The sequence below is a fragment of the Haematobia irritans genome, chromosome 1 (assembly GCF_050003625.1).
Source record: "Haematobia irritans isolate KBUSLIRL chromosome 1, ASM5000362v1, whole genome shotgun sequence".
NCBI classification, from domain to species: domain Eukaryota; kingdom Metazoa; phylum Arthropoda; class Insecta; order Diptera; family Muscidae; genus Haematobia; species Haematobia irritans.
In genome coordinates this window covers 218,992,954-219,011,021 of record NC_134397.1, presented here as the reverse complement: position 1 = coordinate 219,011,021, position 18,068 = coordinate 218,992,954, and the positions used below count along the sequence as shown (strand labels likewise).

Below are 18,068 nucleotides of genomic sequence, written 5' to 3'. Positions count from 1 at the left end.
AAAGAGTGTTTGAATAAACGTCTGCTGCCTTTCCTGCCATTACGGTAAAAAGGACATGGAGTGGTACGCCGCCAACAACGTACAGGTGGTTCCCAAAGACAAGAACCCTCCCAACACGCCAGAGCTCCGCCCAATTGAGAAATACTGGGCTATTGTCAAGCGGAACCTAAGGAAGACCAAAAAAACTGCTAAGGACGAGCAGCAGTTCAAGGCAAACTGGCTTTCTGCGGCGAAGAAGGTGGACAAGGTGGCTGTACAAAATCTGATGGCAGGTGTCAAGCGTGAGGCCCGGCAATTCGGATTTGGAAAAGCGAAAGCCTAACTGAATATTTTTCCTGAATTTTATACTAATTGAACTTGAAAAAGAAATTTAATTTGATTTTTTAAATAAACGATTTCACCGATTTACACGCGTTTTTCCTTGACCAAATTTTGACAATATTTTCTATAGAATAAAATTTTAACAAAACTTTCTTTGGAAATAAACAAATTTTTCAATAGGAATTCAAATTTTTTATTTCTATAGAAATCAAATTTTGACCTTGACCTATCGGAAGTTTTCAGTCAGTAGCTCATTTACACGGTTCATCAGAACAATGTGGAGCTGAACAAAAAGCTTATCCGATTCCACAGATTACATTAATAATTTTGGTATTGATTCCGATCCATAGAAGTGCACCACGCGTTCCCCCAAACGCAGATCATGGTCTTTTAAGGGTGAAGATTGTCCTTTGATTCACAGAAAAAAATATCTCCGAAATATTTCCAATTAAAATTTGATTGAAGCCGAAAACTATTTCAATTAAAAAATTAATTGATACAATTAACTTTTTTTATCAAACTAAAAACATTAAGTCAATTTAGTCAAAGATTGATTTTTTTAATTTTAATTAAAATCAAACTCGGAAGTCTTTATGATTTATAAACTGTTATGAATTTTTTATTTTAATTAAATATATATTTGAAACAATCAATTTTTTAATCAAACCAAAAAACATGGTTTTAATTAAAAAATGAATTGAGTTATGCAATCAACATCCATTAAGTTTTTAATTAAAAAAATAATTGATATTAGCTAACGGAATCAATTAATTTTATAGTTATGTATTTTGTTGATGCTGAAACAGTGATCATTTTCGTGATTGAAGACATTTCAATTAAAAAATTAATTGGGTCAATTAATTTCGTGATTGAATCAGAAAAATTATATTTCTATCTGAGAACCTGGTTAACTTTTCTTGTTAGGTTTTAAGCTCTGTGCTGGTTGTTCAATTATGATTTTTCTATTTTGTTTTGAGCCCGTCGCTCATGACGTGCGCGAGTCAGTGTCACAGCGCGCAACGGCGTTAAACAAAGACTGAGGAGGGCAGCAAGTTCACGCATATACGAATGTCATATATATGTAAAAACACACAATTACATTCTTAATTCAACCAATTAAAAAATTATTTAAAAGTGTAAAAGAAATTAATTAACTTTTTAATCAAAAATATTTGTAATTTCCAATTATTTTAGTGATTGATGCTTCCATTTCCGTGAAGCAATTTCAATTAAATTGATTGATTGATTTAATCAGAAAACAAATTCTGTGTGGATATTCCATCTCTGAGCTAGCAAAATTAAAAACATAAAACTTTTTTTGTAGAGGGCAAAGTGGTGTTTCGAATGAACAAAACATAATCATTTCACAATGACTCTAATACAGCTTTTGTTTCAATCCTATACTATTCATTACATTCTTTTTAAAATAACGGTAACTACCTTTATGGTTCCAACATTGCGAAAAGCTTTTCGAATACTGTTAGTCTACTATAAAATAACATAATTACTAAAGATACGTTAGTCAAAAGCTCTTATACATAACAATATGAATGTTAACATATTTAAACTTAATGAACGTTACCTACTATCTAAACTTTCGTGAACTTTTTGTCATACTGCGCAACAGACCATTATGAAAGTGAAGTATGCAGTTTATAAGATAAATTACACTAATTTCTGTAAGATAAACAGGCATAAGTCATTTAAAATATTATTCAATTCTAAATACAGTTGAAGGTGTTATATCTTCACTATATTTTCTTTTCGTTCCCAGCGTCGCCAAAAATGTGAAAGTGTTCTTTTTGGATCCGGAAGTGGTGCAAAATTTGGCGAAGAAGCGTTAAATTTAATATGGGCTTGTCATAGGGTGGACGTCAACCATTTCAACAGCAGTTACACTGGAATTGCATCACTTCTTAAGGTATGATCCGAATTCAGTATTTTGGATTTCACTTTAAAAAATCTTTATTTTTTCATTCATAATAATAAAAAACATCTCAGGAGGTAGTTAGAATGTCATGCCGTGGTGCCATTTTAGGTTCATGTCACAAGCAGTTGAATAGACGTTTCGATGCATCGTGTTCATTTGCATTTGTGGCTGAGTGTGCTAAGGCGTTCTGTTATGGTGCCAACAATCCCTGTTTCAACCCCCGATGGAAGTGAAGAAGTTTTTCAATTTGTAAAAATTAGATAATACTAGCGTAACCCGGCCCGCTTCGCTGCGCCTTCCGAAGCGTATTTGGAGGAACATTTTGCGTTAACTTAGTCAACTATATCCTTCGTGCTGAAAACAAATTCGAAAAGATTTGAATTCTTTTAAACAAATCGGACTACTTGATTTTTCGTTTATAGGTACAAATACGGCGGGAGAGGGTGTACCTTCTTCTATATTTCTTGTGAATTTTAAGTGTGGTTTGTCAAGGAAAGGTATCCTTCTCTTCAACATATCTGAAAATTAAGCATTATATTATAATAACATACAAAGAATTACTGTTTCCCATCCAATAAATCGGAAAAGGCAAAAGTAGTAAAAAATTTTACCACATTAACATTTGCTAAAATGTTGGAAAATAATGCACCCTCTACGTTGGCTGCCAATTTCATGTAAATTTAAGTTCTTTACTAAAAAGAAGTCTGGCAGAAGCCTGTGCAAAAATCATAAAATTATGTACCGAGTTCCCATTTACGGACAACCCTCTACTTTCAACTTAAGAAAAAAAAAAAACGGACAAAAGGGAACCCTCTCTTTACTAATAAGAAGTCTGGAAGAAAGAAGCCTGTGCAAAAATCATAAAATTATATACCGAGTTCCCATTTACGGACAACCCACCACTTTTAATTTAAGAGAAAAAACCGACAAAAGGGAACTCTCTCCCCACCTTCGCTCCACTCTGACCTGATATCGGACTATCACGTACCCTATATTATATTCGCAACTACTCAATGGTCCCTATAAATTCTATCGAAGTAAATCGACAAAGTTTATTTCAATTTTCCCCTTCCCCAACCAGATATCGAAAAATCATATATTAATTTAAAAATCATGTATAAATTTCATCACCTCCTCCCACGTTCCCTGTAAATTTCAAGTAGATCGGAGATGTTTAATTTTTGCTCTATTGTTTTAAAGGGACGTCACTTTTCCCGATACAATATCGACAAACACCGTAGTGAATAGCACCCCTAACCTTCCCTGAAAATTCTTGAAACTTTCCTTCAAGTGTGGGGCAATGAAGGTTGCCTCTTCATTTATAACATTTTCCCCCGCTTGCTTTGTAAATTTCAAGAAAACTTAAATTTTTTTATATTTCATGTTAGCCTGATACCGAAACAGGCAATTGACGTCCAAATGCATTATATCTAATTATACAATTATTTTTTCGAGCTTTATGGACAGATATAGATTAAGGAACATGGTTAATAGAGCCATTTTTTTTGCAGTTTTAGAGGAGGACCTCCTCCCCGACCAAATGTCGAAAAGCGTATCTTTTGTAAACGTCCCAGAAAATGTCAGGCAAATTATAAGCCTAAAGGGGCGGCCTCTTTTCCGTCCAAAAATCACAAAATCAGGTATCAACTATTACGGTTGACAGAGGTTACGATCTCTCCCCAGTCCTCTGTAAATTTCAAGTAACTCGGTTAAGTTTAATTGTTTCTCTGTATGTACTTAAGAGAAGCGGATGTCTCCCTATGCCCTTTTATTTTTATTAAAAAATCAGGAACCTGATATAAATTTCATAACCTCACCCATTTTTCCGTAAAATTTCAGTCGGGGGAGTTTAGTTTTGTTTTCACTGTACTTTAAAAAAAGTCGGGCAAAGGGGTGGCCCCCCTCCCCGACCAAATATCGAAAAATAATGTAGCGGATTTTTGTCTAGATGCCAACCCCAACATTCAATGAAAATTTCATGCAAATCGCATAATTTTGTTCCAAGTTTCAAAAAGTAAGGCAAGGGGGAGGTCCCCCTCCCCGTCCGCATATGAAATCATCAGGTACCCCATATTAATTCCACAACCTCACCGCATGTTCTCTTTAAATCTCAGATAATTTAGAGAATTTTAGTTTTTTCACTGTACTTTAAAAAAGTCGAACAAAGGGGAGGTCCCCCTCCGCCACCAAATATCGAAATATAAAGTAGCGGATCTTTGTCTAGTTGCCAACCCCAACCTTCAATGAAAATTTCAAGCAAATCGGTCAACATTGGTCCTATTTTCAAAAAGTCCGACAAAGGGGAGGTCCCCCTCCGCGACCAGGTGTCAAAAAATGAGGTACCCTATTTTCACCACATGAACGTCCCCTATGATCTCTGAAAGTTTCAAGTAAATCGGTTCAGCCGTTTCGGAGCCAACTCGGTTCATACAAACAAACTAACAAACAAACAAACAAACAAATAAACAAACATAGATTGAATTTTATATATATAGATGAAAATAAAATTTAAACAAAAAATACTGATAAAAATAAAAAATGAAATTGAAAAAAAGTCTGTTTCTTACTTTTTAAAATTTCCTTATCCAAATGAAGTTCCAAGGTACAACTTCTAAAGCAATGCAAAGGATCCAAAATTGGAGGACCTCCATCCTATCCCAGAAAAAAAGCGTCGCCAAAAAAGTAATGAAAATGTTCTTTTTGGATCCAGAAGTGGTGCAAAATTGACGCAGAAGCGATGAATTTAACATAGGCTTGTCATAGGACGGAAGTCCTCCATTTCAACAGCCGTTGCACTGAATTTGCGTCACTTCTTTAGGTGTGATCCGAATTCAATGTTGTGGATGTAAATTAAAAAATTCTGTGATATTTTCTCAAATAAATAATTTTTATACTTTTTTATAATTTTTAATGGATTTTAACGCTTGTCGGAAACGTTTGACCTCAAATATTTTCAAAAATTCACAATTTTTTCAGATTGGATTTAGCATTTTTTCGACAAAATTTAAATGGTTTGTACCATTTTATGAATTCCCTCTCTGTTTTTAACCTATTTAAAAAAAGTTAAAATTACCCATTAAAAGTATGAAAAACCCAAGTTATAAAAAATTGAATTAAAAGAAGTTCCTGGGCAGTTAAAATAAAGAACATCATTGGGAGTGCATCTTCTGGAAGTGCTTTTAAAGTTGTGCCTTTGGAAGAACTTCCAAATTTTTTTGCTGGGATGACAAGTCCATGTAAAATTCATTGGAGAGTATCCAAGTTTGCACTACTTCCGGATCACAAATTGGGGATCCAAACTACTTTTTTGGAAGCTTTTTTATGCTGGGTAATTATCTCATAAATTTAAAAATTTTAAGGTTTTGTTACATTTAACAGTTAATTTTAAAAGTTGTTGCACATCTTCTTGGCATTGACAGAATTAAATGGTCAATGATATCCGTTGGTTCATCTTCATATAGAAATCACAGTGGTTGTTAAACCCAGTTTAACAGTCTTCGTCTATTTTCTAATTACATCCTAAAATGTATCTTTAAGAACATGAATTACTTTCAAATGAATTGAATTATTGAATTTATCATCTTAACTTTCATTGAAAATAATTGCTCTAGTTTTATATTCTATTAGTGGTAACTCTACTTTAAATCATCAAGCAAGAAAAGCTTTTTATATCTAAGACTAGTTGTCTCATTTTCACTGACTTGTACTCTTTTTTTGATTGTAATAGTTGTTCATAGTTTACCATTTTTTTCATTACTCACTTCAATTTATCACTTCAACCTGGTAAGCAGCAGCGATCCTTAAATAAAACTGTCACATATTCTGAATCTGAAACCTGTCTTTGTTCTATTTCTTTTGCTTTTCTTTTACTTGGCACTCCTTACATTTTCCGAGCTTCGATAAAACCGAATACAGTCCACTTTCAGAAGACCAAGCCAGGAAATTGTACATGGTCCTTGCTGAACCGGATTAAGGAACTGGGTTAAAGATTGCAATTAACTGGATTACGTCCACCGCTTGAAATAATTAAATCGCAACCGCTTGCAAGAGAAATATGAATCGAAGGTAGGTGAGATTTTTTATGTATGTGAACGGATTAGGATTGTGTGAAGAAATCGTAAGGAAGTGAAATTGAATATCCTCCTGTTGAGAAAGAAAAATATCTGTTCGAGTGAAAAATATTTTTTTGTTAAGGCTGGATTGGGAAAATCAATGATTTTCTCGAAAAAATTTAACGCTTTAAATCCGTCTGTATTACATCTCAACTTGAAAAGAGCTTTCTACGAAAGCTAACTTAAAACTTTCTCTGAGAAAGCATAATTTTTGGATACATTCTTCACCACTTTGAAGGTGACCGCAAAAGAATCTGAAAAGATCAAAGTCCAAAAATAACCTTTTGTTGGTCTATTTTACCACAAAAGTAACAAACGGGAAAGAGAAGCAATTCTAATCTGATCTCTTTGCCTAACGGGTAAAGTATTTTTTTTTCGTCGTACCGATCTATGTACATATTCTGCTTATTTGTTTAGGCTGAAAAAACAAAAATTGCGTTACCAACTCACCACTTTATAAATATATCACTAATTATATGTATGCACATCATCTTGTACATAAAATTTTTAAAGAATATCTCTTTGGTAAAGCTCTTGGCTACTTGAGCTTACCCCGCGACAAAAAAAAATCAACTGAAAACTAAATTATATATTGGCGTGTAATACTGAGGAGAATATTTTCTTTTTCCTGTTAAATAGCAATTGGAATACATTTTTTGTAAATTCTCTGTGCATCCAATTTTTTATTGCACTGCCTGAACAAAGAATGTCCATATTCAATGTCAGCAATTAACATTCATCTATACACTGTATCAGTAACACTTTAACATCAATCATTTTACTTGCGAACATACATACAAACTCTTAACATTCCGGCTAACATAACATAATACGGCTTACATGCGAGAAACAGACCCTCGCTTTTTGTTTCTGTTATCGTTGCACTGTTAAAAGAGCCATCAAGTTTATATGTAACTCCATTCTCTTAGCACTGGCAATCTCCTATGCACACGTTTTTATACATAACTACACTCAAATTCTCAAATAACGGATTGTTACATACATACCTCTCTCCAACTACTTGAATCGCCAACCAAATTAAAATAGCTCCAACATATTCATCAAGGGGTATAAAAATAAAATATTTGCCACCATATTTCAATTTGATTCAATGTTATGCTTTCATCCATGGCCTGTGACCATTGAGGAAACAACAGTTTCTTCCCACAAATTTTAAACTACACACCAAAATTTTGAAAGAAATCTATGTTAAATATTTAAAAAATTTGTCTTGGCAGTGCAGTCCAAACTTCAGTGTTTGCAGCCAATGTGTGTTTTTTAGCTCACAGCTTCAATTTAATTCAATTCAATTACACGAACAATATTTATTTGCATACGCCAAATTTAAACTGGACGACTTGGGCCTGTAACTCTTCTTCTCATTAGGTTGAAAGAGTTTAATTTTCATAATCATCGTTGCCACACATCAATTTTCATAAATAGTCTCCATTTGATTGACATGAATTCTCATTGGAATACGTATGCACCTTAAACTTTGTTATTTATAGTTTAGTCAATATGCATGCATCCCGAGAAGTGGATTCCTATCCCACGGCTCACTGCAAATAAGGCAACACTATTATCTTTCCTACAACATAATTAGCTAAAGCCCAGAGAGCCATAAGAAAATCAAAGACAGTTGATCAAAGTCATTCATTATTGAGAACGCATTGAGAACGCATAACAGAAAAAATTAAACGGAGAAATCAATCAAAATTTTCAAGAAAATTAATTATAAAGTACTGAAATAAATGTCATTTTTATTATATTGAAAAGTAAAGAAAATTGAGAGAAGCTGTGCAGTTATTTTTAAATAAAATTTGGTGAAGCAAATATTTCAAAGAAAGAGTTTTGTTGGATCTGTGGTTAACATTGCACTCCCCACCCCTCCCTCCCGGAGAACATAACAAGCAAAATCAGAGTTGAAGGCAAATATCAGTGGCATTAAATTTGTGGCAAGAGTAAGGTGTCGACATACATGGCATTGTATATAGCGATTCATGTGGTTTTTTGATACATACAAATTGGAGTATACCATTAGAGAGATATGAGTATAACACATTTGGCTCTAAGCATATGGTAAGTCGACGAATGTTTGTAACTACTAGTTTGTCAGAGTTACCGCATCTCATATTATGAAAAATGCTGGAATGGATGATGTATGATAATTGATGCTTGAAATGAATGCTTATGTATGAAAAATTTCTTTTTCAGATTATATTGCATGCTATTTATGTATAATATATACATTTTATATGGATTGTTTACAACACATATATTTATATTTTTTATTATGATCCTACACATTTCTTTCGAGGAAAAGTTGTTGAGAATATAATTTGTGTTTGATATGAAGATTGTGCATTTGCCAAAATTGAAACCTTTCTTGCTCCCTTGAAAGCGCAGTGAACTCTACCAATATATTTTTTAATACCAATTGTAGTTACTCCTTTGTGCCAACACATGGAAGGAATATTTGATCCATACATATCCGAACAATTTCAGATGGAGTTGTAGAGTTCTGATACTTCTATTTTTTTTCTGGGATTATCACAAAAGATCGTACCGATAATAACATCTATAACCAAAATTCATAAATACTTTTTCTCTGGTTCTGCTTATCAAAAAGAATATAATATATATTCTTTTACGGAGAATTATCTAAATTATTATCATATAGAATCTGAAAACTGGAAATTGGGTCCATAAATAAATTAAATTGTATTTAAATTTAATTTACGACAATCACACTGTTTTGATTGCTGCTGACGGCTTTTCATTTCTTTCTCAACCATATATGTATGTTTTTGGTAAGAGCAAAAGTTGACAAAAAAAAAAAAGAAAATTTGTGGCAAAATCCAATATACTAACTTTGAATTTCACCTAATTAACCTGAGGTTTCTACAAAAGGTTTTCTAGAAGTCATCCTAGAAATATTCATATTCATACATTTTTCGCGGGATTTTCGAGATATACTTGGATGAATAAAATTTACGGAAATTAATCAAATTAAAAAATATGTAAATTTACGAAAGTAAATTTACAACAAATTTATGATAGATGATTAGTTAAAAGCCACATAACCGGTGAGAAAAAAAATATACTGTGTTTTAAGTTGGATTTAATAATAATAATCTGAAAAGAAAATCTTTCCCAAGTCAAAATCGTTTCAATCTTAATGGGATTTAAGACATTGAAAGAAACTATATCAAGTTATATACCCGATTTTTAAAGTGTTTTGATTAAATATATTTTGCATTGGCAAAATATATTAACGGAATCAAGAACTGCCAACCCAAAGAATCCTGGAGAATGAAATGTTTGGGATTCTAATTTTTCAATCAAATTTTAACTAAACATATACAACACAAACGAATTTGGAATTTACGGCTTATTGAAATACGATATCGCCCACATATTTTGTCCAGGCAAGATTCTAAGCTACACATAACATCAGCACTTGGACTGACGGCTTTTGAAGCTCCAAAAGCCATATGATTTACTACATATTTACATATATATCACATAACTCATTTAGAATCTGAGATTTTTTTAATTTGATGTTATTGTCTACCACATATATGGAGAAGTAATAACCCCTGTTATTTACAGTATGTGCATTTAACATTTTCCTGTCAGTATGCGAAAAGTTTAATTGAATGCTAATAACTTTTACTTTGGCATATTCTGTTTCTGTTACTCATTTACATTGAGATATTCTAGTGTATCTACACTCAAGAAAAAGAGAAAAAAGTGAAGCCGATTTAAGTCTATTTTAGTTCATGGAATTGTTACGTTTTGGGAAAGTTTCCACGACTTTAATAATTTTTTGCGTACGTTAGTTAAGTTAACTGAAACAGAGGGAAAATTATGCACAAATGAAGCAGACAGATTAACTGAATTCGTGTCTCCCACAAAATAGTTAAGGATTTCTTAATATTTGTAAATATACCAATAATCCGCCCATCTTAAACTTCGTATGGCACTGAGGACACTTTTGCAATTTTGAACTACAATTTTTCCTTCAAACTACGCAATTTTCTTTAATAAATTGGAAATAAGAATTTTGTCTGATACAATTTCTTGAAGTTTTCGACAATTATTTACTTATTTTTGTGAAATCGGCGTGACATCTGCGTTTCTAATTCAGTTTAGTTAAAATTTTCTAAAATTAATCTATTATTTGCTGAAATTAACGAAAATTGTAGGTTCACTGTTTTTTCAGTGTACACAGTTGATTTGGAATACTCTATTTCTGTTACACATTTACTTTGAGAAGACTCTATTGTTGATACAAATTTATTTTAGTATTTAAACATCTACACCGATATATTCTGTTGTTTCTACACTTTTAAATTAAGGCATTTGCAACTGTTGCTCACTGTTACTTACATACTACGATATTCTGTTGATGCTACGCATTTACATTTGAAATATTCTGTTATTGTTACACATTTGGGCTATTTTGCTGTTGTTAAAAATTATCTTTGAGATATTCTGTTGATGCTACGCATTTACATTGAAATATTCTGTTATTTTTACACATTTAATTTGGGCTATTTGCTGTTGTTGGAAATTATCTTTGAAATATTCTGTTGTTGATACACATTTATTTTAACATTTTCTAGTGCATTTTTACCATTCGTAATTGCGTGTAGATTCACATCTACAACAACTGTTCTGTTGAATTAGATATTTGATTTTGATCAGTAAAGTTTTGATACTTATACCCATTTCACTGTTGACTGTAGATTTCCCATTTTCACGACAACATTTGATTTTTTGAGATTTCAAAAGCACTATTGTTAACACTTAAATTGTTGTTCCATTGACATTCAACGCGATTGGGAATATGTCTTCGCAAAAATTTATATTTTTCTCGGACCAATTGGTCACATTCTGTGCGAACTTCGCTCAAATCGATATATCTGAACATTCGCTGTCGAGTTTACAAGTCGATCTTGACGATTTGGAAAGGCGTTGGCACACTTTAACTCAAGTATATGAGGCTGATATGACCTCTGAAGAAAAGTTCACCCAATCGGAAAAGGAATCGCTACATTCAAAATTCAGCGAGTCTTGCAAGTCATATAAGATATGTAAGACTTCTCTGTTGAACTTGATGGGTATTGAGAAACGAAAGATGGAGATGTCCTCTGTGGCACCTGACAGAACTGAGACTAGACAGTCTGATGAAGGCGGATTTTCTGTTAAACTTCCACCATGCGATACTGAACTGTTTACAGGGGGTTACGATAAATGGCCAAGTTTTCGGGACATGTTCTCAGCCATTTACATTAAACACCCAAAACTTTCATCGGCACAAAAGCTTTTCCATTTGAGAGCAAAAACTCGTGGTGAAGCCAATCAAATTGTCAAGCAATTCGCTCTTACGGACGATAACTTCAGATTGGCCTGGGAAGCGCTCCGTCAGCGTTATGAGAATAAAAGAATCCTTATAAACCACCAACTGAGGAAAATTTTTGAAATGGAACGTGTAACATCTGAAAAGGGAAAGGCATTGCGCAATTTGCAATACACGATTAATAACTGTACTTCAATTTTGAAGACTTATAATATTTCGGTCGCGTCTTGGGATCCTATTTTGGTCTATTGGGTGTCATCAAGATTACCTGAAGAAACTTTGACTGCTTGGGAGAATTCGCTTACTGACCATAAACAAATGCCTTCTTGGGAGCAACTTGATGAGTTCATATCAAAACGGCTAGATATGCTTGAATCAATATCTGATATGAGAAAACCATCCAACCCTGCCCCTGTTCAAAATAAGACGCAATCCTATCATACCAAGTCTGAACCCAATGATAAACGTGCATGTAAAGCATGCAAAAAGGGTCACTCATTACGTATCTGTTCCAAATTTCGATCTTGGCCATTTTCGCAGAAAATGAGATGTGTTATGGAAAATAAAGTATGCCAAAATTGTCTGTCGTACGGACATACGTCTCAAAACTGTCTAAGTGAAAATGTCTGCCAGATATGTAAAGAGAAGCATCACACGCTTCTGCATTCAGATTCTGACCAACCGCGACTGCAACACAATCCTCAATCCAATGTTGGATCTTTTTATGTTGAAAGTACGCTTGAAACCCAACCGACTACGTCGGCCGCTGCTTACTCCGAACCTACGGTTAATGTCCATGCTAACTATGCTAATTCTGGGGAGGAAACTATATTACCCACCGCTTTAGTGGACTTGGAACATTTGGGGCAGGCTATCACTATTAGAGTATTCATTGACCAAGGCTCACAGGAGTCATTTATTTCCAACAAATTAGTAAATAAATTCGCGATTCCTACGAAGAGATCATTCACAAGAATTTCTGGTCTTGGAGGAACTACACTGGAGAATTCTACAAAAATGTGTCACATAACATTGAAATCTCGCAAATCTCAGTTTAGATTAAATACCTCTGCTATAGTTGTTTCTAATTTAAAACACTTAATGCCAAGCTCTCCCACACGCATTACTAGCTGGTGCGATTTGAATCGACTTGAGCTAGCTGATCCGAATTTCTTCAAGCCTGGTCCCATAGATATGTTACTGGGAAGTGATGTTTTGCCTTCTATCATATTATCGGGAGTAGAGAGGAATGTAGCTGGGGGCCTTTTGGCCCAGAACACCGAATTTGGTTGGCTTATAAGTGGCCCTCCAAAACCTCGAACTATTTCGACTTTTGCCTCGTGGGTGGCATCACATGAAACTTTAAACGATGACATTCGGAAATTTTGGGAGCTTGAAGAAGTCCCTGTTGTAAATCCCTTGTCTGATGACGATAGTTGGTGTGAAAAGTTTTATTCTGAAACCACCAGTCGCCTACCAAATGGAAGATATATGGTACGATTGCCATTTCGACAAGATTTTCCATCTAAATTAGTTCTCGGATCTTCGAGACGAGCAGCTATGGGCCAATACCTACGTACGGAAAAGACTTTACAAAAATCGCCTGAGTTAGCTTCTGAATATGAAACTGTACTATCTGAATACTTGGAATTAGATCATATGGAGCCAACTACTTCTTCTGAAATCTGTAAAGATGAAAAATACTATTCGTTTTACTTACCGCATCATGCTATAGTAAAACCTGAACGAACTTCTACTAAAGTTAGGGTCGTTTTCAATGCCTCAAAGAAAACGTCTACCGGTCTTTCTCTAAACGACATTTTACATACTGGGCCCATTCTTCAAAATGATTTAATGAATGTGATATTGCGTTGGCGTTTTTACAAATATGTGTTTAACGGTGACATACAAAAAATGTACCGTCAAATTTATGTACACTCTGATGATAGACAATTTCAGCGAGTTTTATTTCGAAATTCTGAAACTGAACACATTCACGATTACTGTCTGAAGACTGTAACGTTCGGAGTTAACTGTGCCCCATATTTGGCTATCCGAACACTACAACAATTGAGCGAAGATGGAGTGGCTACACATCCCAATGCTTCAGGAATACTAAAACATCAAGTCTATGTAGATGATATTCTTTCTGGTGGCCACTCGCTTGCTGAGGCTAAATATTACTTGTTGCAATTAATTGCTTTGCTCGATTCTGCTGGTTTTCCTCTAAAAAAGCTAACAGCCAACCATACTGAAATACTGCACCAAATGCCCCCCGAGGATCTTCTAAACGAAGATTTCTTAAAACTGGAAAATACAAGTGAGACCAAAACATTAGGCATTCGTTGGAATGCACTGACTGACATGTTTTATTACAAGATTTCGAACATTTCTGTTCCATCTGCTCCTTTAACAAAGAGAAAAATATTGTCTATAATAGCGAAAATTTTCGATCCAGCTGGGTGGTTATCCCCCATTATAATTGTTGCAAAAGTCCTATTGCAACAACTGTGGATTGATGGGACCGACTGGGACGAGGAAGTCAAGCCACACGCACTTGAGAAATGGAATCATTTTATTGCAAATTTTCCGGATATTGAGCGTATAAAGATTCCCCGCTGGTTAAGTTACTCCCCTGATAAACAGGTTCAAATTCACGGTTTCTGTGATGCTTCTGAAAAAGCATACTGTGCTTGCATATACATATGCACTGTTTCACCTGAAAATAGTAAAACTTCTAATTTGCTAGCATCGAAAAGCAAGGTGGCACCCTTAAAAACTGTAAGTCTGCCCAGACTGGAGTTATGCGGGGCTGCATTACTGTCCAAATTATTAAAATCTGTCCGTCAAAATATGAACTGCCAAGTATCCGACGTTTATCTTTGGTCTGACTCCACGATTACATTGGCGTGGCTCGATAAGCCACCTTTCCATTGGAAAACCTTTGTGGCCAATAAAATATCTGAGATATTAAGTAACGTGGGGAATGCTACCTGGAGACATGTTCCAACGCATGAAAATCCTGCCGATATCGGTACGCGTGGATGTACACCTTCGGAACTTGACTCTAACTCGCTTTGGTGGCACGGGCCAAAATGGTTGTTAGGATCATCTGATTGCTGGCCAAAATCTACTACCTTCAAAGAACCTGACATAGAACGAAAAATAGATAACTTTCACACTGATACACAACAGGAAGATGTATTAGATCGTTTCTCATCTTTTCCGAGAGCGTTGCGAGTACTATGTTTTATTTATCGGTTCATGAACAAATGTCGAAGACAAACCTGTAATACTGATTTCATTACTCATGAGGAAATATCGTTTGTTAAATACAAGCTGATTCGTTTGGCTCAGCAGAAATATTATTTTTCTGAATACCATTCGCTAGAAAATAACTTGCCCATAAGTTCAAAAAGTCGTCTATTGACATTGAATCCGACACTTGATGACAACAAACTGTTACGAGTAAATGGTCGTTTAAGTAACTCAGATCTTAGTTATAACGAACGCCATCCGATCATACTGCCTGAAAGATCACGTCTGTGTAAATTATTTATTGAATTTACACATAAGATGCTGTTACATGCTGAACATCAGGTTATGTTGCGCACAATTCGACAGGAATTTTACGTTATACGTTTGAAAAATGCGATCAGGAGTTGTATAAGACAATGCCGTATCTGTACTATATATAAGCATCGTATAAGAACTCAAATAATGGCATCCCTCCCAACTGAAAGATGTACATTTTCTTTGCCCTTTACGCACACAGGCGTAGATTTTGCAGGACCTTTTGAGTTGAAATCCTCAAAACTTAGAAATGCTAAACTGATAAAAGGGTATGCTGCCATATTTGTGTGTCTTTCCACTCGAGCCGTCCACCTGGAGACCTGCTCAGATTTGACAACTGAAGCTTTCTTATCCACCTTTAGTCGTTTTGTTGGCCGCAGAGGATTCCCAAATAAAGTGTTTTCCGACAATGGAACTAATTTTGTGGGTGCTAGTCGGGCATTAACCGCTGAGTTCAAAATATTTTTGAAGAATGTCCAGAAATCTGTTTCTGATAAATATAATTTGCATGGTTTCTCGTGGCAATTCATTCCTCCGCATTCCCCACACATGGGTGGCCTGTGGGAAGCAGCAGTAAAGAGCATGAAGACTCATTTACGCAAAGTGGCCTCCAACTTTAAGTTTACGTTTGAAGAATTCTCCACTCTTCTTGTTCGTATCGAAAGTGTTCTGAATTCTCGTCCACTTTCCCCAATGAGTGAGAATCCAACTGATTTAGTGCCCATCACTCCTGGTCATTTACTGAGAGGAGCTGCTTTAGTCGCTGCCCCTGAAGAATATTCTGGGAATCTGACATTACTCAATCGATGGCAAAGATTGAAGGCATTACAAATGCAATTTGCCAAGCGCTGGAAGACTGAATACATTTGTGAGCTCCAAAGGAGATACAAATGGAAATCTGTTCAACAGAATCTGAAGCCTAATGACTTCGTGGTAATCAAAGAAGACAACCTTCCTCCTAACGAATGGTGTTTAGGCAGAGTGATAAAGGTCTTCAAAGGATCAGACTGTAATGTACGCGTTGCCGAAATACGCACTCAAAACGGCATTCTGACACGTCCTTTAATCAAACTGTGCATACTTCCAATTGATCAACCTTAGCTTCTTTCACAACCGTTCACATACCTAATAAATCTTACCATTTCAGCTCAAACTCTAGTATACCAACGTGCCGCATTTGCAAGAAGCGTCATTTTGTTAAACATTGTCCTCAGTTTCAAAGAATGACAGCAATACAACGCCGTGATGTAATCCGAGAAAAAGGATTTTGTTTCAACTGCCTTTGTACCGCTCATCAGAGAAACTTTTGTCCATCCCGAAACAAATGCATGGTTTGCCAGAAAAATCACCATACAATGGTCCACGTAGACACTCCACAACAACAACCTCCTTCTGTCCAATCATCCACTCCTCGAAACCGCCGAAGTTCTAATGTGAGTCGTCAAATACAAAGTGTTCCCAATCGTCGTAGTCGACAATCCCATCTTCACGAAAGATTGAGCCGCCGTCTTCACACTCACGTCTTCGTACCCACAGCGCTCGCCCGAGTAGTTACATCAAATGGCCCAGAGAAAGTGCGACTTCTGTTGAGCACTGGAGAAGCTCAAACCACAATATTGAAAGGGTTGGTCGATCGTTTGAAGCTGCGTACTACTACCAGAGAAAATATGAAATATTGTACGATTAACTTAGAGTCATATTACGACCCTCAGGTTAAAATACAAATCAACGCCCTGGTACAACCTCGATTCCACAACAATTTGCCAAAACCAACAACGGAGCCTTCTCTAAAGGCTATTTATAACCATATAAATGAACTGGCAGATCCGAATTTCTATAATCCAGTTAACATTGAAATTATAATTGCCAACGATCAATTACCTGGAATACTTAGAGCTGGAATGATAAGAACATCATCAAATATGCCCATTTTACAAAGCAGCATTTTCGGTTGGCTTATTTCCGGAGCATGTCGCTACCAACGTTGCAGTCCTGCAAGGCGGGCGGCATGTTAAACCCAGTTTAACAGTCTTCGTCTATTTTCTAATTACATCCTAAAATGTATCTTTAAGAACATGAATTACTTTCAAATGAATTGAATTATTGAATTTATCATCTTAACTTTCATTGAAAATAATTGCTCTAGTTTTATATTCTATTAGTGGTAACTCTACTTTAAATCATCAAGCAAGAAAAGCTTTTTATATCTAAGACTAGTTGTCTCATTTTCACTGACTTGTACTCTTTTTTTGATTGTAATAGTTGTTCATAGTTTACCATTTTTTTCATTACTCACTTCAATTTATCACTTCAACCTGGTAAGCAGCAGCGATCCTTAAATAAAACTGTCACATATTCTGAATCTGAAACCTGTCTTTGTTCTATTTCTTTTGCTTTTCTTTTACTTGGCACTCCTTACATTTTCCGAGCTTCGATAAAACCGAATACAGTCCACTTTCAGAAGACCAAGCCAGGAAATTGTACAGTGGTTATTCACAAAATTTGTTCAAAATTGTTTGTTTTAAAATTTCCCAAGGGTTTTTAATGAGATTTCCATCGGCCAACTGGTCAGACCAGTCAAGCACACGAAGTTTTTTTTTTGGCTTTACCACCTTACACGAGTGCTTGGGGTCATTTTCGGCTTGAAACATCGAAACAAGCGTCTTTCCCAGTAAAGTGTTTTTATGGTCCTCCGACTGCATAATACACTCGATGCTACGAATCGGGCCAATAAATTACCCAGAAAAACACCCCCAGACCACAATAT

General features: G+C 35.2%; 1 protein-coding gene across 2 annotated transcripts; it reads left to right on the top strand.

The window, feature by feature from the left end:
* Positions 1–6,028: 6,028 nt before the first annotated feature.
* LOC142219474 (uncharacterized) lies at positions 6,029–17,766 on the top strand. Of its 2 annotated transcripts, none has more exons than XM_075288442.1 (2): positions 6,029–6,316; positions 16,449–17,766. In XM_075288442.1, the coding sequence occupies exons 1-2, from the start codon at positions 6,306–6,308 to the stop codon at positions 17,314–17,316; spliced, it is 879 nt and encodes a 292-aa protein (XP_075144557.1). In that variant the 5' UTR covers positions 6,029–6,305; the 3' UTR covers positions 17,317–17,766. The 2 variants fall into 2 exon arrangements, with proteins under 2 accessions (XP_075144557.1, XP_075144556.1); XM_075288441.1 differs by lacking the exon at positions 6,029–6,316 and adding an exon at positions 8,041–8,442.
* Positions 17,767–18,068: the final 302 nt, after the last annotated feature.

Excerpts from the sequence above, each read along its gene's own strand:
- LOC142219474 (XM_075288441.1), top strand. The coding sequence starts at position 8,411 with ATGAGTATAACACATTTGGCTCTAAGCATATG. Across the intron at positions 8,443-16,448 it reads CATTTGGCTCTAAGCATATG|CTCAAACTCTAGTATACCAA; the intron begins GTAAGTCGACGA and ends TTACCATTTCAG.